Genomic DNA, 27,587 nt, shown 5'->3' with positions numbered 1-27,587 from the left:
TTCTTTTACAAACGAGGGACGGAAGTGAGAGCTCAAGGGCTCAATCAAACTCCCTTTAAAGTTCACTAAAAATCTGTCCACGGACTTGAATGGGCGTTGGATCTGGCTGCATGGGACAGGTTTGCTAAAGAGTGTTCAGCACGTTGGGGTGTCAGTGTGGGAATGACACGGTTCTTGAAAGTCTGTCCCTGAGATCTCTAAAAGAGTGAGGTCTATGTGACTTGCCCAGGGTCACAGAGGGAGTCAGTGGCAGAGCCAGATCTCTAGACTCTCAGGGTAGAGTCTTAAAAAGACTCTCCTTCCTCTCCTCAGAGCCGAAATTCAGGGGATTCTTTGGATCTGGGATTTCGGATTGGGCCCACCACTACTTACAGATGCCTCTATATATAGCGATTCTGCCTTTGTCATTGCAACTCTTTTAAGGCAAGTGCGGATGATTACACTGCAAAGGTGGCACCACACATCAGGTGTATAAAAAAGATACATAGACATGCAATCAGCTGTAGAGACAGCGACAGCAGTGAGGGAGCCAGGGAAGAAGGCAGGGTAACTTTTCAGAGCAGGTGGAAAGGATGAAAGGGAAGCAGCTGCAAAGAACGCGTGAGCTCTAGATGGAATAATCAGCCGACAGGAGACATGCGATCTGGGGGATCTGACAGGTAGAACATGGAGTTCATTGGCAAGGCAGGTGTAAATGCTGAGATAAGCTGCCGTTTAGGGGTGAATGACTACTCAGCTTATAGGATAGGAAATAAGGGGGAGATGCGATGGGCAGGTGCAAAACCCACGATAAGGTATTATGTAGGTTTGAATGATTACTGTGTTTATAGAGGCTTGCATGGAAAGGGGAGGGCGGAGGAGAGGTGCGAACAGGGAAAGCTTTCCTCATGCAAAATTAATAGGAGAGATTCAGGCAAGAAAGTAATCATTGGGTAGATTGGCCTCTCCCTGCATTCCAGGAAGCTTGTTTGCCGATGATGGAGGCTGGGGGTGGAAGGGAGTGAGGATTTACAGACAGGGATGGCAAGAATGGGAATCTGTGCAATTCTCCATTGTTGTTTTTCTTGAACAAATGTAGTAACAGCAGACTGGGGGGGCCAGGTCCAGATTTCAATCACACGGATGGCAAAGCGGGAATAACTCCATAGGCTTCAGTGACATTACTGGGGACTCACCCCCATACAAATGAAATCAGAAGTTTGCCCCTTGTCTCGGTGACTGGGACGGCGCCTTAGCAGAAAGCATAACTTCTTCGTCGGATACCACTCTAGTGAGCCTAACTGAAGTATAGGAAGGGGGCAAGGGAGGGATTCATTCCTCCCCATGGCTGCTGATCAGCCAATGCCCTGAAGCATGAGGCTCGATGGCCCTTAAACATGTAGGTGAGGGATCGTTACTGTGAAATGACTCTCAGCTTGGTCATGACTTGAGACCAAACCCTGGCACTCCAGAGCTAAGAGCTCCTGCTGCTGCTAAAGGATTAAGGCCCAGGTCCTTAAATATATTTAGATGCCTAACTCTCCTCGCTGGGAACCAGAGCAGGCTCATACACTGTGTGGATCAGGCACAGTGGGGGAGGCTGAGCCCACTGAATGGTGGGTAACATCTGTAAATGCTATTCTTGCCCATATGCTAGTCTTATCCATAGCTGTCCAGCCCTTCGTTTGGAATACTGTTTAACCCAGCGATGTCTGATTGCTGAAAGCAGGGAGGCACTGACCCTCTTTGCTTCATATCAAACCCACTCAGCAATCCCAGGTTCCGGTTTTTCACTTGAATCCCAATATTCTTGGCCTCTTGTGCCATTGAGGAGAGGGCAGGACAAAAGAGGGGAAGAAAGAGACAGACCCCAGTGGAAACATCGGGTGGAAAAGAAAACAGAGACTGGAGCAGAACAGGAAAGGAATTTGGAGGGGAAAGGAAGGAGCAGAGATAGGAAATGGGGTAAATTCTAATGAAAAACGCTTTCGAATTTGAATTCCAACTCACTTTTATCATGGTTTTCCTATCCCTCAGAGAAGGCACTGGCACAGGTAGATTTTTTTTTTTCAAATTGACTCACTCTTGGATAATAAACGTAGGTTTAAATTACAGGGGAGAATAGGTTCAGGAACTCAACAGCTCACCAGATTCACAGAGCTTCAGTCTCCCTGCAATTCCCCATGCCTGGCAATGAGTTTGTACAGGCTGTTATTATTAATTATTAATTATTATTATTATCTGTTTTATCATAGTGCCTAGCAACCCCACCTAAGATGGGGGCACCAGAATGCTAGGCCCTGTACAAACACACAGTGAGAGACTGTCCCTGCCCAGAATTGCTTAGACTCTAAATAGACAAGACAGAGAACAGGTGGGAGAGGGAACAGAAACGTGGCAGAGAGGAAGTGACCAAGGTCACACAGCAGGTCAGTGGCAGAGTCAGGTAAAGAGTACTTGTTTTTTCTGACTCCCAGGCTAGTTCCCTCTCCACTGAACCACAGGCTAATTATATGCACTTTCTATCATCCTTCATTCCTCCTTTTCCTGCACTCTCTCTCCATTCACCCGTATCACTGTCTGTCCCCCTCCTCGCTCCTTTTCATCCTGCTTTCCACTCCCGCTTTCTTCTCGTCACTCTCTCCTCCTTTAGATGCTCATTAATGCTCTAGCATGTGTTAATAATGAGCCTTAGCCAGCATCATCTAAGATGCGTCAAGGAACAGGCCGTGGTGGGTAGAGTGGGAGAGAGGGAGGGGATGGAGGAGGAGAAGGAAACTGATTTGTGGGTGGCTCTGAACTTATTTCAGTGTCTGGCCCTGGATTCCAGCTGAGGCTCTGTGGTAAGATACAGGACCCAGTCATATACGCAGAAGCTGCTACAGCACAGCACCCTGCATCACTATGGAAGCAGCTGAATCCAAATGGAATAAGAAAAGAGCAGAGTTTTGGACTTTGGCTGTGGCTAGAAAGCTGGGTGGATTTATCTCCTGGGGGCAGCCAGCCGACAAAGGGGAAACAAAGGTTCAAATGAAGCATGAGGGAATGCAAGACATTTTTTTTATGAGGTGGGAGAGGGGAAAGCAGAGCCTATATTATCTATGCAGTGAAAAGATCTAGAACTTGGCTACAATGTGTGTCTGGGATTTTAGTCATCCGTGTGGGTTTCTGCATGGGGACTTCTTCCAATCCTAGAATAAAATCAGACGTGAGTGTGAATATTCAATCAGACACAGGGGTTACGGTGCTCTCTGCTCACTGGGTTTTGCATGCTGGCGGGGATTAGACTACCATCTGGTTTGCACAATGTACATCAAAGGATTAGTACCTGAATCCAAGACACTGCTCTAATTCCTGCTGACTTTCTGAAGTTCTGCAAAATTACTTTTTTGTTATTATTTGGCTAATAGATTGATGTGGACAAAAGGACATGAATGTTGGGATGAGGCACATCTATGGGACAGACAGGCAAAAGAGCTGGCGGATTAAGATATTTTCGTTGCTGTTAGCGACCTGTAGAAGTGAGCTGTAAAAATATCCGATGTGATGTAGGAAGGCTGGAGGCAAGCACCTGCTTTAGTGCTTAGAGTGCTGGGAAAAAGGTGTTGCCTAGACTGTCATTTCAGTTGCCCAAACAAGGAAGGATGAAGCTGGTAGGTGTATGTACACCTACATGATGAGCTGCCTGTGACAGAGCAGATACAACTTTTAGATAATGTTTTCACCTCTTAGCTCATAGAGCCACCTTTGGAATACTCTGTAAATGGCCTTGTAATGTGATAGACAACTTTTGGCCTTGTCTATGGATATAACTGCTCCAAAGCACCCTTCTTTTCTTGGGGTAGCCTCACAAGACACCTTTATGTACACATGAGAGAAGGTGATGGCAGAATACGGGTTCTGCATTTGATTCACCCCATTGTGAGAGAATTTTCTTTTAAGTTATGCCAGGGTTGTGACTGGAGAGGAAGAAAGTTTTCTCCTTTTCTGCTGCAGTCCCCATCATGTCTCCGCCAGCACAGCTGTCCTGGCTGGTAGATAGTCTAGCCAATGTGGAAATCTCTCCCTCTGGAGGAATTTTCTAGCTACTTTGACCACACTTGGACTTTGCCCACTGACTTCAGAGGAGCAGATTTTGGCTGGGGTCAGGCAGCTGAAGAAGCAAATGTGATGTCTTCTCTGGGTCGGTTTCAAGCTGACTCACTCAGTGAGACACCAGAAGTATCAGGGACACGCCAAGGTGTGATTTCCACCTCTACCAGTGGTGCTGGTAACATCTCGCAGAGGTCTATTCCGTGCATTATTGGTGGAGGATGCCAGCGGGCCAAGGTGCCCATTTAACCTACTGGTCAGTGTATTTTGTGTTCACTTTGATGCGCAACCCACAGAGGATACGAGTCTGTCAGAACCCCCACTACAGCACCTTGTTAGTTGTAGGGCTTATATGCTATTGAGATCCCTGGTTCAATGCCTGGTGTGTCAACCAAAAGGTTGTCCCTCACGCCAGCATTTCGCAAGCCAACGACTGCCAGGCTCCTGCTCCAGGACCCACTTTTAGATTCTGATAGTCTAGCAAATTGCTCTCTAACATTCTGCGGAGGCAGTAGCCTTTGCATTTTCAAGGGTCCTAGGCCTTCCCTGACCTCCTTTTCCATTGGGGCATGGTACAGAGAATCCACCAGCCTTCTTGGTCAATGATAAAAGAATCAGCATGGATACTTGGCCTTTCCCCCTTGCCAGGAGGAAATCATTGGTAGTCTCTTTATATTCTCTGTGGATTGGGCAAAGAAGGAAATACATGAAACACTGGGCTGGAAGGCAGCTTTTCATTCCTCTGTCAATGCTTGACATCAGCACCTCAGTAAATAATAAATGGTATCAGCTGAGGTCTATTTTCCCCAACAACTTCTTTTCATCCTTGAAAAACTAAAATAAATAAATAAAAAAAATAGTTCAATGGATTTTACTCGAACTTGCCAGAATTATCCCCCTGAGGCCTGAGACGAAGCATGCAAAACTGCAGCCGAAAAGGAGAATTTTTCAGAAAGTTACAAACATGGAGAAACGTTGGCCTACAATGGAAGTCTCAATGTAACCTTAACAATGGTACGGTTCATTATCAGCAAAAAGCTGTAAGCCATAATGCCAGGCCATCTGGAGCAGCGGTAGACCAAATGGGGAGGGATGGGGGAGAGAATCTGCATGCCAAGGTGGAGTTTAAGCATATGTGTGGGGTAATTTATTTTGGAAATAGACATGATTGGCCAGAAGGCCAGGCTGCAATCCAAAAGTAACCAAAATATTAAAGGGTGTATGTCATCCACTGTAAAGGGTAAGCAAGTTTTCCCTGGCTTGTCGAGAGCACCAGCCAATCCATCCTTCCTGGGTAGCAAAGCAGAGGTGCAGATATCTGTTCTGGGTGCCATGGAAACCTAGGGTTGCCAGGTGTCCGAGTGAGTGACGGTGAGGAGAGCGAGAGATGGGGGGGAGGGAGGAAGGAGGGAGGAGTGAGCACAGGTGGGGCCTCGGAGGAGGGGCGGGGCAAGGGTGTTTGGTTTTGAGCAAGTAGAAAGTTGGCAACCCTATGTAAACACCTCCTTGCCAAAGACTAGGATGCTAGGAGCCTCAAGGTACCTCTTTGCCCTCCTGGTACTGTAGGATGTGCCATGAGGAGGAGGAGTGTGGCCATGGAAACCTCCTTTGCTCTGCATAGCCAAGCCCCTCCACGTCTCAATACCAATGCCTCGCTTGCCTTTCCCACCCCAGAGATCTCTGTGCCCGATCACGGCTGTCTCCTGTGTGCTGTGGGAAGAAGGGATGTTCTGTGTCCTCTCTCCCCTCTGGCGCATCCACGCAGTGCCATGCACAATTTAGCCCTTCATGTCGCATTCGTGCCCTTTCTTTGTATACATTGTGCTATACACTTTCATTTAAAATGGAGTCCCTGTTCACACACAATTCAAGCCCTGCACACAGATGCTGGCAGCCCGATAGCGCATAAATATCAGTCCCGAGACCCCGGTGCCCTCAATCTCTTATCGAATCACAGTGAACACACAGAAACTCTTGGAGATATTTTCCTCCATGAAGACAAAGAATCAATACAATTTCCTTGTTACCACCTCTGCTCTGAGCTGTTGCTCTCTTTCACTTATGTCTCTCTGCTGCACTTGTTTTCAGCCCCATACTTCCCTCCACCCTACACAGACAGGGTGGTCTAAATTCACATGTATCCGCACTGCAGGCAAACAATCATGACACAGAGATTAAACGAAGCCATCATTTGTGATAAAGACACCAGGTAAAAGTTTTAAAAGAAACTAAGTCCTATTGAAAGTCAATGGGATTTAGGATCCTAAATCACTTAGGCTTCTGACAATGTTACCCACACATTTTTACATGGCATGTGAAAATGAATATGAATACTGAATGGTCAAGCATACTTCGCCCTAGACAAAGGATACTGAGGATATGGTACATGCCCAAGGAGCTTAATATTAGGATGGATTCGAAAATGGAATTTCCTTTCTGCAGGAAATTCTGCCATTTAACCAAAAATTCATTCCAAGTTAGGACAATAGTTCTACATTTCCCACAGAACAAATATTCTGAAAATGAAAATTCTTGATTCGGGACTACAGAAATGTTTCCTTTAGATAATGTCAAAACACTATAATAGTATAAAATCATGTATAAATATAATGTAATATTAATATTTTAATATGACATGAAAGTCCAAATGAAATGTTTTGACATTATCAAAACAAAAAGAAAGACTAAATAGTTTGTTTTGATATTTTTTCCTCAGAGAAAACTTCGCTGAAATTGACACATTTCAATGTTGAGGACAATGCATTTTCAAACAGAAAAACTCTCATATTTTTTTTTTTACCAGCTTTACTTACAGTCTATCGAAACAGACAAGCAACACAGCACAGACAATAAAATTCCAGAGCAGAGCAGTTTCAAGGCCTGGTCTTTGTGCTGTGTCAGGGTTGGGTGCAGCCTCAGTGCTGAGTCCATATTCCAGGAGTCAGCTGCACAGTGATCTCCCACCTCTGGGTAGCCAGTGCCCGCTGCTCCTCACTGCCAGGCTGGAGCCTCCACATTTATTTGACAAATAAAATTTGCAGAATTTTAAACTATTGTGCATAGATTTGGGGGGGCGGTTTGCAGAATTTTTACTTTTTTTGGCATAGAATGGCCTCAGGAGTAGAAAAGTAACAGATACATATTTTTCTAGTAATTAAATAATCCTCTGCTGGTCCTGGGTTAATTCAAACTTTTGATTTAATTTAGAATGAAGTTTAATACAATATTCCACTGTATTCTTGCAGTTAGATCTAAACCATGCCCACTGACTTTAATAACCTTAATGCCAGACTCTACAGCACTAGGAGCAGTAATTTAGGCAGTGCAGACTTGTGGCTAGAGCAGGGATCTGGCAATCAAGATTCCTGAGCTTCTATTCCATAATCTGCCACTGGATTTGTGTTACTTTGGGCAAGTGATTAAGGACAATTTTTTCAAACCTGGGTGCCTAAGGTAAGGCCCCTCTGTCAGTATGTAGCCACCTAAATAAGTGGCCTGAATTTCAGAGATTCTGAAAATTTGGAGCTCCCAGGGAAGCCAATGTTGTGGACCCTGATTCACCCTCATCAGCCTTTACTCCCTCCAGTGGGATTATTCCCATGAGTAAGGGTTCACCAATGAAAAAGGGCTCCACATTGCATCCCACTGTGTTTCTGTTTCTTCATCTGTAAAATGGGAATAACTGATATATATACACACACATATTATACTTGTTTGGCTTCTATCTCTGTGCTATCTAGCACCTCACAATCTTTAATGCATTGATCCTCCCAGCACCCTGGGAAGTAGAGCAGACTATTATCCCCATTTGACACAAAGGGAATTGGGGCACAGAGAGGCTAAGTGACTTAGGCAGGGCCACACTGGAAATCTGTGGCAGAGCATGGAACTGAATCCAAATCTCCGGAGGCCTAGTATGGTTCCCTATTTACTAGATCACCCATCCTACACCCCTACTTACCCACCTGTTGTGATGCTTGATGTACAAGACATCATGACTCTTGCAAGCATCATATTCAACACTGATCAGTTACCAAGGGGAACATTAAACACATGCCAATGACCCTCACTAGCCTGGTCTCCATGATCTGAAATACTTCTGTGTTCTTTCTGCAAAGGGCTCAATCGAAGACCGGCTAAAGCTTCCTCAGCTTGTTTCCAATACCCTGACAGGAATGTTGCACGCAGGGAAAAGGCAGTGGCTGGCAGAGCCCATGAGTCTAAATTCATATGAAGACTTTATAGCCAGTGCAAATTATTCAGTCATTCCATGTAATAGCACAGGCGGATCAGCCCTGGGCCAGAATTCACATCAGCCAACAGTCCAGACTCCTTTTCCCCACCCCTCCACATCTATCTCTGGGTTCATTTGCATTTTCCAGTGTGTATAGTGACAGAACCTGATGTCCTTAGGAAGTGCTGAGTTAAACGGGGCTTTTCATCCCAGCAGCCCGGCCTGTCATTATCCAAGCAGCAGGAGCTCTACCTGGAGAAGTGATGGGCTGTGGATTTTAACCCTTTGTGCTCCTCAACCCACAGCTGAGAAGAGAGGAAAGATCCTGGTGATTGCTTAGCTAGGTAGCCCACCTGGAAGGTGGCGCTGAGTGCTGGGAGATCAGGAAGCTCTTGTATTTAAAGGGATCATTGATTTATTCCAAACCCTTGGGACGCTAATATTAGTGGTGTCATGGTAGAGTCCCCAACCGCTCTGGAGCAGGGACCATGTCTTTGTGTCTGTGCAGTAATGAACACTAGGACAGTAGAAATGTCACTATGAATATCAGGCTAAAGACAATGTTTGCAGCTTTCATATTGTTCATTTTGGAGCAGAGAGTCAATTCTCACTGTTGGGTGCAATGCCAGGTCTGTTTTCCCTCTTCCCACACCACTCCCCATCGGCCCGAGTGGTTGCAATGGAATGGTGTGCAAAAAGACAGAGTAGTTTTCTTGTGAGAATATCTGGATCAAGCATGATAGTGGGAGCCAAAACCTCTTGAGCTCTAATCTGGGCTGTAACATAGTTTCTGTGTGACCTTGGGCACATCACTTAAACACACTCTGTGCCTCAGTTTCCCCAGCTGATAGTGAAATAGTGATATAGTTTTACCTAGCTCATGGTATATGGCTAATAAAGTTGGACGGGAACCAGATTTTCCATGTGGTGGAAAATTCCAGAATTTTTTTTTCCATTTGAAAATGGAACTAAAGAAAAAAAAACCTAAAAAACAAACCAACCAAACAAATAAACAAAAAAACCCGCTGAAATTTCCACCAAAAGAAAATTCTGAAAAAACAAACACATTTTATATTGCTCATAACATTTTGTTTCAGTAAAACTGAAATGTTTCATTCTGATTTTGACTTTTTAAGATGTTTATATTACATAATATAAAATTTAAAACTTTGAAACCAAAAGTCATTTTGAAACAGCAAATTGAAACTGTTGGGTCTGGATTACAATACCCTAGGAGCGGAGATACTTGGGTTTATTAATGCAGATCTGATTTGAACCAAAAGCATGGCCTTGCATTCACAATTGCTATAAAAGCAATGAATGCCAGATGTACAGAAAAAGATACTGTCCAATTACCTTCTCTTGGGGCGTAGGCATGTCACAATGGATTTCTCCTACGAGGCTCCAGCTATGCTTTACACTCTAGCATATTTATACCTTTTTCACATTAGAGCAACCATCCAATCAATTATTAAACATTGTGTCTTGCATAACTTCAGTTTACATAACTTTTGCTGTCCAAGCTATTTCCATGTTACCTCACTCCACACAGAGACCTTCCTTGCTTTCAATATGGTGACTTTTTGTCAGCCCCTTTTGTATATTTATTGTCCTGATTAACTTTCTCTTATCTATGCCATTTAACACAGTACAAAACATCACCTTTTCATCCCACATAGCAGATTAATTTAGCAAGCAATGCTCATGCTAAGCAAAGAATAGCCTGAAAGCAGTTAGGTTAGCATAAATATTACCCTGGTCTGTCCAGACTCATTCACTATACATGACCAACACTTCTGATATTTCCAACAAAACATTCCATTTTTCTCTTTCTTTCTTTCTTTCTTTCTTTCTTTCTACTGGAATTTTGTCAAAATTCACATGTTTCTGTGAAACATTTTTGCTTTTGACAAATTGGCATTTTATCATGAAAAAAAAAAGTTTAATCAGAAAATGTCCAATCAGCTGCAGTAATGAGGCTAAGTTAATTTTGGAACAGCAGCATGAAAGAAAGATAATCTAATGGGTATAACACTGGACTGGAACTCAGGTGACCCAGTTCAATTCCTGGCTCAGTCACTGGATCCCTGTGTGACCTTGGACAAGTCACTATGGGTATGTCTACACTAGAAATGGTGCTGTAGCTGCACCACTGTAGAGTTATAGTGTAGAAACTACAGTGATGGAAGGGGTTCTTCTGTCACTGCAGTAAATTCATCTCCTCGAGAGGCAGCAGCTAAATTGACTGAAAAATTCTTCCATCAACCTAGCGGTGTCTATACCGGGGCTTAGATGGCTTAACTGTGTCTCTTTGGGGTGTGAATTTGTCACACTCCTGAGTGACATAGGTTGATCTAAGGGTATGTCTACACTACCCGCCGGATCGGCGGGCAGCAATCGATCCAGCGGGGAGCGATTTATCACATCTAGTCTAGACGCGATAAATCGACCCCCTAAGCGCTTTTCCGTCAACTCCTGTACTCCACTGCCGTGAGAGGCATGGGCAGAGTCGACGGGGGAGTGGCAGCAGTTGACGCACCGCGGTGAAGACACCACGGTAAGTCGATCTAAGTAAGTCGACTTCAGCTACATTATTCACATAGCTGAAGTTGTGTAACTTAGATTGATCCCCCACGCACCCAGTGTAGACCAGGGCTAAGTTTTATGTATAGACCAGGCGTTACTCTCTCTGTGTCTCAGTTCCTCATCTGTAAAATGGGTAGAGAACTATTTCTCTACTTCATAGGGATGTTGTGAGGATAAAATCCATTAACGTTTGTGAGACCGATATTCTGGTGATGTGCGGGCACATAAGTGCCTAGATGGATGCTAAAAAATCCTATGTAAATACTAGCTCTTATTATTTCGGTGTAACCTAACTTATCACGAAACTATGGAGGAGAGGACTAGATAATATTTGGATAATATTTTAGATAATAATTTCACATTATTAATAATAATTTCAGGTTCAGGACAATGTTTGACTGAAAACCACCTAGGCCATACTTTTGTGAGGCTCAGAAAAGTTTGGTTAACTTAGTGTTATTATTATCTATTTTCATTTTGTCCCTGCCACTTCACTCCCTGGCTCTCTCTGGCACCAGAAACAGAAGAGCCAACATACTGGATGCAAGGTTATTGGCAGAGTGTTTCCAACTCAGATGGAAGCAGGAAGTACCGCCGGTCTTGCAGAAAGGCTAGTCCCATGTGGTTGCCAGCATTGCAGAGCTAACTGGCTAAGTAGTGGAACTGGTGGGACTTATCTGAATGGAACTTCTGAGACCTTTGAGGTTCATCTCTTGCTACCTGGAACAGATGAGTGTGCTTGGTGTCAATCCGCATTTCCAGAATATAAGTAATTGGTGTCTCCTGGGATATCACATTTGTAACTATGGAGCACACTCAGAAATTCATGGCAACAGCTGGGCTGCGCCTTCCATCCTTTTACAGTAGAACCTAAGAGTTATGAACAGCTGAGGAATGGAGGTTGTTCGCAACTCTGAACAAAACGCTGTGGTTGTTATTTCAAAAGTTTACAACTGAACATTGACTTCATGGAGCTTCGAAACTTACTATGCAGAAGAAAAATGCTGCTTTCCCTGGTTTTACTAGTTTACGTTTAACACAGTGCTGTACTGTATTTGCTTTTGGGGGGGGTGTCTCTGTTGCTGCCTGTTGTGTACTTCTGGTTCCAAATGAGGTGTGTGGTTAGCTCGTCAGTTCATAACTCTGGAGTTCGTAACTCGGAGGTTCTATTGTATTCCAAACACACTGATCCCCTATCATTTGAGATATAGGGACATCTGATACTTACCCTAGGGTGTAGGATAAAGACTTGAGCAGCTCCAGTTGCATCCAGTTGAGGGCAGTGGCATGCATGTATACCAGCCATTATACTGAGAGTGTGATCCTGCAAGGTGTGGCCCCTATCTAGCAAAGCACTTAAGCGCGTGCTTTAAATTTAAACACAGGGGTAGTTCATTAGGACTTCAATGGTGTGAGTGCCATGCTTAAAGTTAAGCATGGGCTTAACCTGTTTGCTGAATTGGGGCCAGAGTGTTTAACCTCTTTCAGGATGTAGCCCTAATGTCTCCCATGACTGTCTCCTTTGCTAATTTATCAGCATCCTGTGGCAAGTTGTGAAGTTGCCGCAGCACAGAAGTATTTCAGATACAAATAGCATTTGTTATTCCCTTCCCTCTGGTAAAGTGCAGCAGGCAAAACACCTCGCTCAGCCTGTCAAGAACCAAATGTGGGACACAAGGAAAAATTATTGGTGCATGAAGCTAAAAGAGATACAGGACTCATTTCTTTACTGCAAACAATGTGTGCTGTAATTTCTCTTTCTTGAGGCTGCATTTCTGATGGCAATAGTCTACAACAAGGAGCATGAGGGAACACTGGGTAGGTGTGAAGGATCTCTCTAATTTATCAAATATAAGGGATAAATTGGAGGCGAAGAGGTTAGAACAAGGGCCTTGGTGGTATTCCAAAGAGGGTGTTTAGAGCTGATAATTGGGAGTCAGGATCTCTGGATTCTTGTTTCCCCCCTTCAACTGGCATCTTTGGCAAGTCAATGTCCCTCTGCAAAATAGGGATAATAGTTTTGTTCTCTGTAAAATCTATCACCCGTATCTATCTCACATGGTATCTGAATACCTTACAACCATTATCTTCAGAGCAGTCAAGCACACACCTGTTTTTTCACTATTTTTATTTCAGAAACAAACGGGGATCGCGGTGGTTAGGTACCTCACTGAGACATTGAGAGCTTCCATTTATGTTTGCAATGCAATTCCAACTCCTTGGATCAAAGCTGCTGTCTTATGGCAGCAGAAGTACAGAATATCATGAGCAAACGTGCAGCTATCGGTCATGATGAAATTAAATGTAAATTCAAACATAGGTAACTTCCATTTAACACAATGGATTGGCCTCTTTTTGCTACAAAACCTCAGAGTTCTAAAAAAAAAGAGAATTACAAGGCAGGGGACAAATTTTAAACATTCAGGCCTGACTTCCCATCTACACGAAGACCACTTTACATCACTCTGGCAGTGCAAAGGGGCCATAATTTGGGTGTAAATTTACACCAACTTAAAGGCAAGTTTACATTAGCAAAATGGTGTGATGGAACTTGACTGTAACTGAGAAGTGGGCCCTCAACATGCTGTCCATACCGTGTGGACTGTTCATCTTAACTCTGATCAGTATCCCACTCACCTTTCATTCAGATTCTTTAAGGAACATTATTCTGGCACACTGTGCATGTTCACATTGGCTATATGAATTTATAAGGGTCTGGTACCAGGCCGCTGTGCCAGGATGTTCTCGACTGAATACATCTGCCATATGATAAACAGGGATCACCGGTTCTTTGTGTTAAGTATTATTGTGCCAGTTATTATTAAGTATTTCTCTTACAGCAGTGCCTAGAGAGCCCAACTGACTGCAGGGCTGTATTTTGCTAAGTGAGGTAGAAACATACAGCAAGAGACAGTCCCTGCCCCAAAGAGATTACAGTCTAAAAAGGCCAGGCAGGTAAACCACAAGGCCATCGCCATCCTTCATTCTAAGGCATTATTATTGCGCCAGGTGTTATTTTTGGATAGATTTGGACCCAAGGGCTATAAATCTGGGGACATCCCTCCCCTCTTCTGACTCCCACCCAATCTCTGCAAAGTCTCTGGGATGGTTCCAGGATTGGGGCAGCTCCAGAATGCCATATTACACATTAATTTGAGACTTGAGGTTGTTAGCAGTTAGATTTAATAGACCTCGCAATATTGCCTTAAACACAAAATAATCCCACTTAGTAGGTTTTTATGGCTTCCGCGGGGACCAGCCCTGTAGTGCGTATTAATGTTTAATGCCAAGCAACATCTTTTCAGCAGCTATGGGGAGAAAAGACACTAATAAAAAATTTAACTTGATTGTGATATAATTGTCTAGACTGGTGGTGAAAGTCATGTTATTTCTTCTTCCTTTGCCCCGACTTCTGCTCCTTGCTCTGAACGCTTTTTCTTCCAGCCTACATCCAGAACCCAGGTTTGCCCACATCTTCCTACTGCCTGGGGGGGATCTGGTCCCCATGTTGATTAAGGTCTGGCAAGTGATGACTGTTTGGATGAAGATCTGTATGCAGGGTTAGGAATCACCCGAGCTCTTTTCATCATTACCCCAAGCCTGACCTCAACAAACATGGTGGAGGGCAGATAATCATTCTCTGTGTGTTCCTGTCTTTGGTCTCGGGTGAACAGAGACAACCAAAATACTGAGCAACGCCACATCGGAGAGAGTAGATGGCTGATGTGACTGAGGAGTATTACAGTCATTCCACCTAGCATTCCACAATGGACATGAACTGGACAGGGGATTGGAGGTCAAGTATCACTCCACACTTTAATACAAAAAGCCCATCCTCCCAGCACGGTAGGAATTCAGTAGAAAGAAGAGGGCTTAAAGAACTGACCCAAGGAGGCTGACAAATGAGGTAGTTACTGGAGGATTCAATAACCAAACAACAGGCATAGTTAGGTCTGTGCGTGCAGTACAGCTGATCATTAGTGGAGACGGATGCTGATGCTTATCTAATGGAGAAGGAGGGTGAACTTATAACTTTTCATTGTGTGGTGGAAGCGTATCATTTGTGCTCAGAACCTGAGAAACAGAGGTGTGGCCTGAACAGATGACTAGAAGCTAAGCACTCCATCCTGAGTTCTAATCCTGACTCTGAACCCAGGATCAGAAGATATCTAAGAACATATGAGTTCTCCTCATCCAGCCTCAGACATTAACTCCTGGGCAAATCATTCATCTGTCTTTAGTCTTACTATTAATTACTATTGTGTGCAGAGCCCAAAGCAGCCCATCAGGATCAGGGCCCGTTGTGCCTGGTGCTGTAGAAACATCTCAGAAGCCATAATCCCTGCCTCAGAGCACTTACAAATAGTTAAGCAAAAGAAGGAGGCGATTACGTTTGAAAACAAAACAAAACAACATTTTGCCATTTTTATTGAAATTTTGAAAAAAAAATAATTTGACATGGAAAAATTTGAATTTGAAATTTTCAGCCAGCTCTGTTTACATTCTGGGAAGAGACAGGACAGGAGAGCGGAAGAAAGGGGAACCCAGGTTACAAGGATAACCTCCTGAGCTATGATACAAAGTGGTACAGAGTACGTCCTGTTGGGGCTGTATTATTATTTCCATCTTTATTTTAATCACTTCCTACATGCTGTTTATTAATTTGTCTCATTTTTGCCTATTTATTTTAACCTCTGCCTATTTCTGTTGTTTTTTTTTCCTGTTAAACATCTGCCTGTAGTGTTTCCGTGATATTTTATTGAAACCCCTTTTTTCATTTTTATATACATTGGTGTAGCTGCCTACCCAAAGACTCTACCCAACTGCTCTCGGTAGCTCTGTTTCTTCTCCCTACCCCCACCTCTGTTTCTCTATCTGCCTTGATTTCCCCATGTTCCCCTACCTGACAGGAGCGTCCTGAGCTGTCTGGAAAGTATTTGGAAGATTGCTCATGTTGAGGACAGCCATGATATTCATAGAATCATAGACTATCAGGGCTGGAAGGGACCTCAGGAGGTATCTAGTCCAACCCCCTGCTCAAAGCAGGACCAATCCCAACTAAATCATCCCATGATATTGAGCAGCAGCATGGTCTAGTGGCCATGAGACTTGGGTTCTGGCCCTAGTGGTGCCATTGACCGTCTGTGTGACCACTAGTCACTTCACCTCTCGCTCTATGCCTGTGTCTCCTCTTCCACCCTTTGATTGGCTCATCAATGTAGTTTGCCAGCTTTGGTACATGGACTGTCTGTGGCCATTGGTTTGTGCAAAGCCTCACACTATCTATCTCGGGACGGCTATGGAGCACATCTCTGTAGTTTTGGAGCGAAGCACGCTCAACATCTTTGTGAGGCAGGGAAGATTTATCCCCATTCTACAGGGGGCACAAAGGAATTGGGGGCACAAAGTGGTTAAAGTGACTTGTCTAAAGTCACACAATGAGACAGGAGAGGCAGAGGCAGGGATTGCAGTTCTCCAGCCTAGAGACTTAACCTTCCTCCTCACTAGGCCTGCTCGGCACTACCACAAGACAATTAATAGTAATATGCCACCACAGTAACTGGAGGGAGGTTCAAACCCGTCCAGTGGAGAAAGCTAACAGAGACTGTTCTAGGGTGACACTCATTGCCTCTCTTATGTTTAATGCTTTCATTTTTCATGTGGTGTAACTTTAGCTGGTGGGGGATTGTTCAACAGAACATTTTAAACAGGCTACATGGAGTGTTTAGCTTTCTACAGTGCCGCAGAGCTCGCTTGCAGCAGCACAAACATATGCTGTGCACACGTGCAGACTCCCACATGCTCCCGTCACACACTCACCGCCACCAACGCCCAGTCACACGCTGGATTTTGCTGCACCCGCGCAAACACATACACATTCACAATCACATGCTGTAGCCGCATGCCGCTCTCACACATGCCTTCCCGATAACATAAATCCATATTCACACAAACACCAGCACTTTAGATCTCTCTCTCTCTCTCTCTCTCTCTCTCTCTTTCACATGCACACACACACACACACACAGAGGCACTTTGGATCTCTCTCTTCCTCTCTCTCACACACACACAAACACCAGCAGTTTGGATCTCTCTCTCTCTCTCTCACACACACACACACACACACACACACACACACACACACACACACACACACACACACACACACACACACACACACACACCGGGAGTTGTACCTGTGCACGGCACACATGTCACCCTCATATACAGCCCCGCTCACACATATCCCTCTTCCAACAAAACCTTATACAGCTGGAATTTAGAAAAGACGACTTTGTCAGTGATGAATAGATAATTGATACAATCTGGGACCCTGTTGTGCCCTCCTGCCTTGTATCTTTGTCACGAAACGGAAGGGTAAGGACCATCCTTGCTGTGTTCCTAATAACCCCATTCACCGCCCACTAACGTAAAGCCAAGCATCACCCAGTAGGGGGCGTAGTGCCAACAGTGCGAGTGGGGAGGCAGCAAGAGCTAATGGGGAGAGCACTGGGATGGGAGTTGCAAGTTCCGCCGCTGCCCTGCTGTGTCTTCAAGCTCTTCAGGGCAGAGCTGTCCCTTACGACATGCACGCGCACTGCCTAGCGCAATGGGGCCTTCACCTTAGTTGAAGCCTCTGTGCGCTACTTTACTAGAAATAACAAAATAATGGTTCATTTGCCCCCACTCCTCAAAGGCCTAGTCTGGCAAGCCAGCTGCCTGGTGTGATCTTTATCTTTCAAAGTTCTGCAGGATTGTTTTTTGTTGTTGTCTCTGAAAACAGGCTACTTATTCTATTTCATTTCTCTTTTTTTGGCATGACTTTAAAGTAAGAGCTCAGGTTGCATGGAGTATGGATTACAGATCGTCGGAGATAGATGAAAGCAGAAGACACATTTATCTGGCACCGCATTAAAGGGATGATAAACATATAATTGAAGCCCGGGGTGCAGCCACCTTGTGCATCCGGCCTCCTCTCCCCACTGCAGCATTGCAGAGAACTTCCCTGAGAGAAGTAACTGGGGGAACAGGGTGAGGTGCATTTGGGTCCTGACCTAGCAGTTTCACAGGGCAATGCATACTCTGAGAGAAGGGATAAATGCCCCACAGAAGTACATATCAAACAGTTAGATACCCAGAACCACAATACAAGTAGACCGAGGGCATTTAAAACCTGGTTTAAAGTTTGTTTTCATGTTGTGCCACGTATTTGAAATAATTAACAGCAACAAAAACCATTTCTATGATTACATGTGTAACCATTTTTCTTTCTTCTCTCTCTTTTCTCTTCTATTTCTTTCCTCTGTTCTTGCTCTCCTCTCTCTCTTTCTTTCCTCTTCCCCTCCCTTCCTCTCTTCCTCCACAGGACTCCATAGAATGGAGCAAGAATGAGAGGAAAAAGGCAGACAGAAAAGCATGAACTGGAGGCTTGTTGAGTTCCTCTACTTCCTGTTTATATGGGACCATATAATAGTACAGCCCTCCCACCAGGAACCAGCTGTTACCAACCAACATGTCTCCAAGGAATTTGATTGGCTTATTTCAGACAGGGGGCCTTTCCACCACTCGCGGAGCTACTTATCCTTTGTGGAAAGACATCGTCAAGGATTTACAACCAGATATAAAATATACAGGTATGTCGGTTTCTTACAGAGCTCATAGCTTTGCAGGCAGTGGGAACTCTGAGGGGTCACTCTTTCAGTCACAGTAGATGCTGGTCATTGGTTGAAAGACCCGCCAATGCCCTCATTCAGTCTGGGAGTGCTTCTGGACTATCTGCTGCCTCTCATTAACAATGACATCTGCTTCAAAGACTCAGATACAGTAGATGTTAAGCTCTGATGTAAGCAATGAAGGTGTGTGAGTACTCAGGTGATTACCACAACATAAAAACAATATAGAGAGACGGACAGGAGCTCAGGGGAGAACCTGTTCGATGTGCATGTGAATGTGTCATATATGGGCAAAGATTAAATACATGGACGCACAAACGAGCACATCAAAATGCATCCAGCACTGTGCACACGAACTTGAATGCAACTCCATATGCACACCCAGCTATCTACCTACTATGCATGCATTCACAAGCTGACATATCAATCTATACAATCACAGAAATGTCGGGGCAGGAGGGACCACGCAAGGTCATCTAGTCCACCTCCCCATGTTATGTTTAAGTATACCTCGTACAGACACATACCAACATTCCAGTTTTCACACAACTAATATTTACCTCTAGAAGTACTACCCACCCCGAGAACTCCAAAAACAAGTGAGCCTTGCCCCCAAAACCATGAGATTGGCTTAAAAATCAGGAGACTTTTTTTTTTTAACAGAAATAATAAGTGTTGGGCTCTTTGCATTTGCCTTCTGCTTTCTAAGCCTTTAGGCTTCATTCACTTCGTGTTTTCAGCCTTGTCTCTGCAAAAATCTTATTTTTATTAATGGAAGCTGAGATTCTTATGCAATCTCTTGTTTATAGAAGCTGAGGAAACAACCTCCCCTAAATATTATGATAATTGTGTGGGAGGTGGTAGGGCTCCTATACACACGTGCATATCTACACATGTGGATGGGCCCTGGAATACAATTGCATAAGGCGCCAATGAACATGCCAATATGAACAAATAGGTAGGAATGTAACAGGGACGTAAATATAGCTCATTGCACTCACACTCAGTAAAAACAAAAAAGATGGAGTGCGCACACACACAATGTTCCCTAGGAGGCACTATTCCAGAAGCATCTGCCGATGTAGAATAACCCCACAATATACTGGCTGAGACGCTGCACTGCACCTCCAGCAGGTACGGCCCAGACAAGCATAGCCCACAGACACTGTTCTACCTTCCCCATTCAGAACTTCTCGGGGAAAGAAGCATCCTCCTGCTGCTCCAGTTTTTGCTGTCCCATTTCCCCCACGGGCTCCACATCTCCTTGCGGCAGAGAACACATGTATTTTGTAGGGACTCCGTTTCTGCTCTTGGGACACCTTCAGCACCCCCAAGTGTATCAGGGGCTTCAAGGAGAATGGTACAGGGCTGCTTATGACTTTTCTATGCAGTGTCTGCTCCAGGAGAACTCTCCCTGGCCAGCTAAGGGGCTTTTATGGCCCCGAAGGCCACCCCACTGGTATAAAGGGGCCATGGTGGGAAGGAGGATGCCTCCCACTGTATGCCTGATACGTGCTCAAACACACCCAAGTCTGTCTATACATATGCATGAGCATAAATCAGTGAATGCTCACAGTAAAATACACATAGACAGGTACGGGTGAAATGTGCCATGCATTGCGACATTATTTTGTGGAGCTAAATAATGGCGTTAAATGGAGGTGTGGGGTTAACAGCGGAATGAGGGAGGTATTAAGAGGCACCCAAGGAAGTTTGTGTTTTCAAATTAGATAGGAAATGAGATGGAAATTCATTGAGGGGTCACGAGAGACAAGCCCTTTGCAGATGGCAGAGATTGCAGAGGAGAAGGCTCTCGTACCTAGCGCAGTGAGATAGCGTGACTGGGTTGATGAGAAGTGGCAGGGTTGAGAGTAGCCAGAGAATCTCTGTGATAGACCCCAACAAATCCATAAAGGATTAAGGAAGCTGAGAGCAGTTTCAAACCAGACCCTAAAAGGCATAGGGGAAACAGTAATGGATCTCTTTGTCTGTGATGTTTCTAAGGCATCTGCCACGTAGTATCCCAAAGGATGGGAGGTGAGCAGTACATTCTGCAGCTGCTGGAATCGAGAGAGCTGGGATGATGTCATGATTCACAAGACATAGAAAACGTGAGGTGGGTCAGAGAGCTCACAGCTAGGGGATAATGCCACGGTTATGGGCAATGGAGGTAGTTGGACGGTGTGAGGCAAGAAAGGACATGACAGAGTTGGAGTCGTGGCTACGTCTTCTCCCCTTGCCCAACTATCAGACACAAATCACCCCAAGGCCAAGTTCTTCCGAACGAGCAATAATAGTAAATCACTATAGAGCATGCAGGACGCTGAGCTCCGGAATGCTACCCTCTGCTTTAGGTTAGGAGCCTATAAAGAAGCTGAGCTCTTTTGAAAATCCAGGCATCTGTGTCAAAACGGGAGTTGCTGGGAGCGGCTCCCTTTTGAAAATCTGCTCCCCTCGGCCTTATCCTGCTCCCGCTCAAGTCACTGGGGAAAAAAACCCCAAACCAAAACCAATCTGCCATTGATTTGAATAGAGCAGAATCCAGCCTTTATTTAAATGTTCAGCTGGGTACTGAAGACTTTTTAAAAATCTGGTTCCAATTGTGGGTGCTGAGCACTAGAAAATCGGGCCCATATTTCCAAATCCTCAGCAGGTGGAAATCAGTGTGGTCCTTTTAAATTCAATGGAGCTCTGCCATTTTATAGCCGCTTAAGATCTGGCTCAGAGCCCTCAAACCATCCAGAACATGGTGTGTTGTTAGCATTGGGGTGGGCAAATCTCATTTTGCGGGCTCCACAATCTACTGCCTGGGTCTGCCAAGCAAGCTGGAGTTCACCAAGTATCGGATTCCGGTTTAAAGACAAGTTTCCTCCTCAAGGGTGATTCTCAATCACTCTTTTTATTCACCTAGCTAAAGGGAAGCCAGTGCTCTGCATTAAGGATAGCGAAGCCACCCTGAGACTCTGGGGTGGAACATGGGAGTGTCCTGTCTGTGGAGTGTTGAGTTTTCATTGGAATCTTCCCCCTCTGTGCTTTGTTTCACAGAGTCTTTGTGTTCGTTGCTCAGGCTCTCTGCACCTTTTATACACTGGGTCTTGCCATGTGCTTTGCCCTCTCTGCCCCTTTTCCCACGGCATCTCCAAAGCCCGGCGTCGCTAGAATTCGAATCAGCCATTCCGACCCGTGAATTTCGAGTGGGTTCGAAATTAGGCAAAAAAAGAGCTCACCCGTCCCTAATTGGAACACTGTCGCCTGTTTAGTGGTGATTTCCCCAGAGTGTCTTGCTGTGAGGAAACATGGACACAGCACATTAGAACCGTGTCATTTACATTGAAAACCCTCCGAGATAAAGCCACTGCCAATGTTACGCAGCGACGTCAAGCAAAACACAGGATTTTCTAGCGTCTGCAGCCAGCCTCACAAAAACCAGCCCCTCGTTCGCCCCTGTCGTGCCACAGCTGAAGCTCAGACGTTTACTAGAAGGCCAGTTGGCAAAGGCATCCAATGCAAAAGGACCCTTTCCCTTCTGCAGAGTTCCTATGGAACTGAACAGCCACTGATATTCTTTCCATTGAATGTTTAAACCAAACTCTAGAATTCTACCTTGGCGACATAATTCTCTGTTACATTCTGTAGGTGGATAGAGTGGATGTCTCTGTTTATTATACTCTACAGGATTTTAGGGTAATTTCCTTAGAACCCTGAAATGATTGTACCCCTTAGTTTAGATCTGTATCTCACATTTGGTCTTGAGAGGTAGAGAGAAGATATGGAGAGCTGTTTTGTATTGAGTGTTGGGTCATGGGCGGTATAGATAGAGCCAAGAGATGAAGAATGAGCATTATTCAGAATCAACCCCACGATAATGAGGCGGGTTCACGGTGCGGTTGAGGATGGAAAATGTTGCACTGATGACTGTCCTATGAGCTGTGATAATGTGTATGGGATGGTGGTGCTGGTTTGTGGGCTGTCTGCATAGTCATATAGGTGGAAGGGCACACAGTACTGGAAGCACAGTTTAATAGCTAAAGCTCAGGAGTAAGAAAAAATTTGAGTTCTGTTTGTGGTTCTGCCACAGATTCACTTTGTGGCCTTGGGCAAGTCAGTTCCCCACTCTATGCCTCAGTTTCCACACCTGTAGAATGGAAATAACAATACTTGCCTACTTCCCAGAGACATTCCAAGGCTTAATTCATTAATGTCTGTAAAATATTCTGAGATCTTTGGATGTCCAGTGCTATAGAAAAACAAAGAATAATTCTTTTACTGAGTGGCTAATAAAGGATTGGCTTGATAGGGAGCGGGGTATAATTGGGAGCGGAAAAGTGGAAATTCCAAATGCATTTATTTATTTCAGTTCCTAAAGAAAAAAGAAAAAAAAAGTGTCCATTCCACTCTAGACACTTTATCGTCTCTTAAAATCACATACATCACCGTACAATAAACACTGGCAAATTAAATGGATGACAATACAAAGCTATTTTGTTACATAAGCTAGTTACAAAGAGGGCGTCAAGTATATAGAAGAAGAAATGCAGAATTAGTTGTGGGTTACAGTGAACAGATTAATTAGAGATGGTCAGGAGGATGAAAGCCAGAAACAAAACAAAATCAAAAATAAATTTGAAACAAAAAAATTCCTATTTTTTGTTGAAATTTCAAAATTCATTTTTAAAAAATGTAAATATTTCAGCTGCCCTTTATAGTCAAGATGTGATTCGGAAATAGTTTATAAAGAGTTGAGAAATGATTCATAGATGCCACATGCATGTTGCAGACACTAATGTGTGTGATAGCGATGGTTATAAGCACATCAACAGACGGTGTTATAGATGGCTATAAAGCAGGGTTATAACAATCTGTAGACTCTATAACAACCAACTAACCATTAAAATATCTATGAATAATGCATTAACCCTTTATAAACTATTTATAAATGCCCTCAGTATGAAATACGATCAACATTTCAACCAGCTCTATATTATAATATTAATAAGACATATCAATGATATGTAGATAGTCAGCTTATCCGACATTTTCCATAGCTCATCAGATAGATTCGTTGTTAATATGAGATAGGCCAGAAAATCATTCCAGTTCTCATACGATGAGATCTGCATGTCCATTCTGGCCCCTTTGCTTTGGGTAAGAGGCCTGGAGTGGCATAAATGTGCCCTAAAAATCCCTGGGAGCATTGTGAGGTGCTCAACAACTCTGAAATCCGATAGGAATTGATATATCTAATGTTAGGCACTCAACATGGTTCCATTTTGGCCAATGCATGCCTGTGGCTAGAGGAAAAGGAGTCAGCAAACCAGAAGTTTTTTCAGTTTTGCCATTGCCATCTTCCTGGCCCATTCATTTGTTCACGTCACTCCTCTTTTTGAATCCCTTCGCTGTCTAGTGCATCACATTTGAACTATTGGTCACCTCTTTCAAGACTCTGTATAAATGTTATCCTCCATGTTGGCCTCCCTGCCACCTGCCCTGCTCATATTCCTATTCTAGAGTATGCCACTCTCTCCATCAATCCCCTCCCTCCCTTTAGCCACACAGCCCTGCGTGCATGGTCTGACATCCCTGGAGTCATCCCCAAAGCCATATTCCCTTTACTCCATGCCCTTCTTAAAACCCACTTCTGCTGTGCTGTCTATAGAGCATCTCACATATTTGTATAGAAAATCCCTTTTATTGTTCCACATCCCTGACCTCTGTCTACTTGTCTGTGCAGCCATCTTGAGATAGTCAGTTCCTTGGGCTGTCTGCCTCTTCTTCTATGTCAGAAAAGTCTTTAGCTCATGATGAGCGCTGCCACAAACAAACAGAACACTCATCAACTCCCTGGGTCTCTTTGGGTGAGTCACCTCACCGCCCTGTGACTCAGTTTCCCCATCTGTATGTACTCTGGCCCTCTCTAGTTGTGGCTGTCCACAGAGAGGGAGCTTGGTGAGCCTGTGATAGCCTTGCCTAGCAGAACAGGGTCTTTTAAAATGAGAGGTTCCACATTCAGTCCCCACAGCCGTGGACCCTCTACATGGTAAAGGGTTAACAAAACCCAGCTCTGTAATGCAATGTGAGCTCCGTGGGTGACAGGTGCCATATGCGTGAGGTAGCATTAATTCTAGCCTTCATTTTCAGCCTGCAGTGTGGGTTTATGTGCCTGGGCAGCCGTGACAGGGGTGTGACAACTGGTCTATGTCCATTCAGAGGGACAAGCACCATTTTCTAGCCAAACACTGAGAACTTGATGCACATTTATACTGAAGTCCCTTTAGGCCACTCTTGATATGTAAAGGGACTTTCAAGTGAGCATAAATGTAACCTAGTCCCACTTTTAGTCCCTTTATGATGCCAGAGAGGTATAAAGAGGCCAGAGTGTAAATGAGAATCAAGGCCAGAGTGTAAATGAGAATCAAGTGCTAATTGTTGAAATGGGGTGTGTGTGTGTGTGACAGAGAGAGACACAGAGAGAGGACGAAAGCCAAAGCTAAAATCTTCTCCATCCATTCAGAGTGTGCCCATTCCCAGTGCCACTTCACCAGGCTATTGTTAGGTTTCATTTTCACTCTCATTCACAACCCATCTGGATTTGCAGAAATCATTAAATAAAGACTGCAGAACAGAGTGTCTGCATGCCAGGGAGGAGATTCACACCCCAGGTCAGTCTGCAAAATAACACTTGTCAAGTCAGACACCTTCCCCTCCTACCCCCCAGCTTTTTTTTCCAGCAAGTTCCCTATCATGTGAGCAACTGTGGCATTTCTTCCCACTAAGAAAGCTGCAGAGAAGAAAGAGCTGTCGTTCTGCATTGGGAGCATTTATCAGCATTAGCAGAGAGGTGCCTGCAATGGGCTGCTCGCCCCAGCCCAGGTCTAATTATCCACTTCACACTGTGTCCTGTATCACTTACCCAACCTCAGAGACTCCTTGCCCAGTACAGTGCCGCACAATGTGCAAGACTCTGGTGGGCATTCTCAGACGTTGAAAGGAAATTGACTTGACCCTGGCCTTTTAGACCCCAAAACAAAATATGGACACTCCCCAACTGGATAGTTTAGAAAATAACCCACGACCTACCAATGAGCTGCCTTCTCAAATGACAGGTTAGGAGTTTGGTGTAGTCTCTTCATTGCCTCTGTGATGCAACCTGGAACTCATGTCCCTAACTATGCCTTATCTTAAAGGCTCTCTGTCTCTCACTTATACCCCATAACAAGCTTTCTGGCCAACTATAGCACCTTGGATGCCAATAACATCTGAAGGAATATCACCAAGACTCCTCTTCACTGCATTCAGGAAACCCATTACTCTTGTATACGTAGACAGGCTCCATGATATTTCTCATTCTCTGCTTTGGTTTGGTTGTTTTAGTCACACTGCAATTCTGGCGACAGCAAGTACGTTTTCACATGAGGGTTTTAATCTCCCAGCGTAAAGGAGACATTATCTTTTATGTTTCTAAGCTGGAGGTGAGGTTTTTTTCAGCAGTAATGTAGCAGGTGAAGGACGGAAGGAGAAGAGATGAAAGGAAGTTCTTGTTGACTGTGTGGAATAAGCAATGGGATGCTACAGAGCACTGCATGTAAAAAAATAATGAAATTTACATAGTTTACATTATGCATGTAAACTAGTGATGTACATTGGTTTTTAATCAGTAAACACCTTGTAAATAAATGTGTGTAAACCAGGAATTTATATCAATTTACATAATGTGTGTAAACAATGAAACCTTCCAGTGTTCTCCTCAATGTAAACGTTCAGCTGGAAATGACACTAACACAAGTTTACGCAACTTTATGAGAGAGATGCAATTTACATTCCCATCTCACTGCTCTCACACTGCAGCTTGGCAAAGATGACACATTCATGAGACTGGCGTAAACCAGCCAATTACATCACGTAGTTACTCGTTTACCCACAACCTTCATTTTTCATGCAGTTCAGGGACCAGTGTTGTTACATTCCCTGCATAATGAATCTCCATGCGTATGGATAACCGTTCATATATTTGCATAAAGGAGAACAAAGGCAGGGATGGAGGACGATGGAGCTTGCTGGGGCCTGTATAATACTCTGCAAAATCCTGGTGGTTGCTGGGTCATACACCCAAGGAGTTTGGCCTTCATCTGGGTTTGATGAACAGCTGTTCTGGCTGCATTTGGATTCAGATGGTCAGGGTTTCAGAATATCAGTGGCAGCTGTGATATCAGACATCCCTCCTCATCTTTAATAATCTTGAGGGGCTCTGACTGATGAAAGCATAAATTGTGCCAAAAATTAATAAGCTTAGAAATCATTCCAGGCTAACGGCTTAGAGCCAACCATCTCTCCAAACTTTGGGGAAGGTCAGGTCCTTCTTTGAATTTAGCACAGTTCAAACCCATGTCTTCGGGAGGGTGGCACAAGGAGCATAGGACTGGAGACAGCACGTGCTCTTGGGCCTAGAAGGGAATTCTGTCCCCTCTCATTTCTCACCTGCATGAGTCCCTTTCTTATGGAGTGATGAGGGATCCACTCTCCTCTACGTACACCAAGTTTTGGGATTATTCACAGTTCTCCACCCACTGGTCCTCTCCGCATTGCTCCATAGTGGATCTCTCTCGCACTTAGCTGGGCTTTCCATGTTCATTGCAGATGTCTGAAGGCAGGCAGACTGAGGCCTCGTGGCTTAAGAGCCGTTTCAAGGTTAACAAGCCAAAGAGAAGCCGTCACTCAACCTTGTGGGTAGGCTTTTAATTCCACTTGTAAAACAGGCAGATGCTTATTTCTGCAGAAGCAGTTATGTAAAAAAGGAGTCATCAGATGTTTGATGCAAGGAATAAATTTGTTCTGGCACCAGTAGCGCATAGGGGGATGCCATGACTGTACCTTTTATAGCTTTTTCTATTTCTGGATCCCCCTATAATTTTTTCCCCTGTGTTCCAAGTCTTACTTCTTCTTCTTTTATTCTGCCTGACTACCGCCCCCTGACCTCTGTAAGTGCAGCAAGATAAGCCTCACTGCAACAGCGATTGGAGACATCC

The 27,587-nt window shown here is 44.4% G+C and overlaps 1 protein-coding gene across 1 annotated transcript in view; it reads left to right on the top strand.

The window, feature by feature from the left end:
* Window positions 1–27,587, top strand: part of BRINP1 (BMP/retinoic acid inducible neural specific 1) — a 96,010-nt gene that overhangs the window by 9,863 nt on the left and 58,560 nt on the right. The window contains exon 2 of the mRNA XM_039507086.1: window positions 18,258–18,525. Coding sequence (XP_039363020.1) covers window positions 18,308–18,525 — 218 coding nt within the window. The 5' untranslated portion in view covers window positions 18,258–18,307. The remainder of the gene's footprint in view (window positions 1–18,257; window positions 18,526–27,587) is intronic.

This window comes from Mauremys reevesii, linkage group 19, assembly GCF_016161935.1.
Source record: "Mauremys reevesii isolate NIE-2019 linkage group 19, ASM1616193v1, whole genome shotgun sequence".
NCBI lineage: Eukaryota > Metazoa > Chordata > Testudines > Geoemydidae > Mauremys > Mauremys reevesii.
This window is presented reverse-complemented; position numbering and strand designations above follow the sequence as displayed.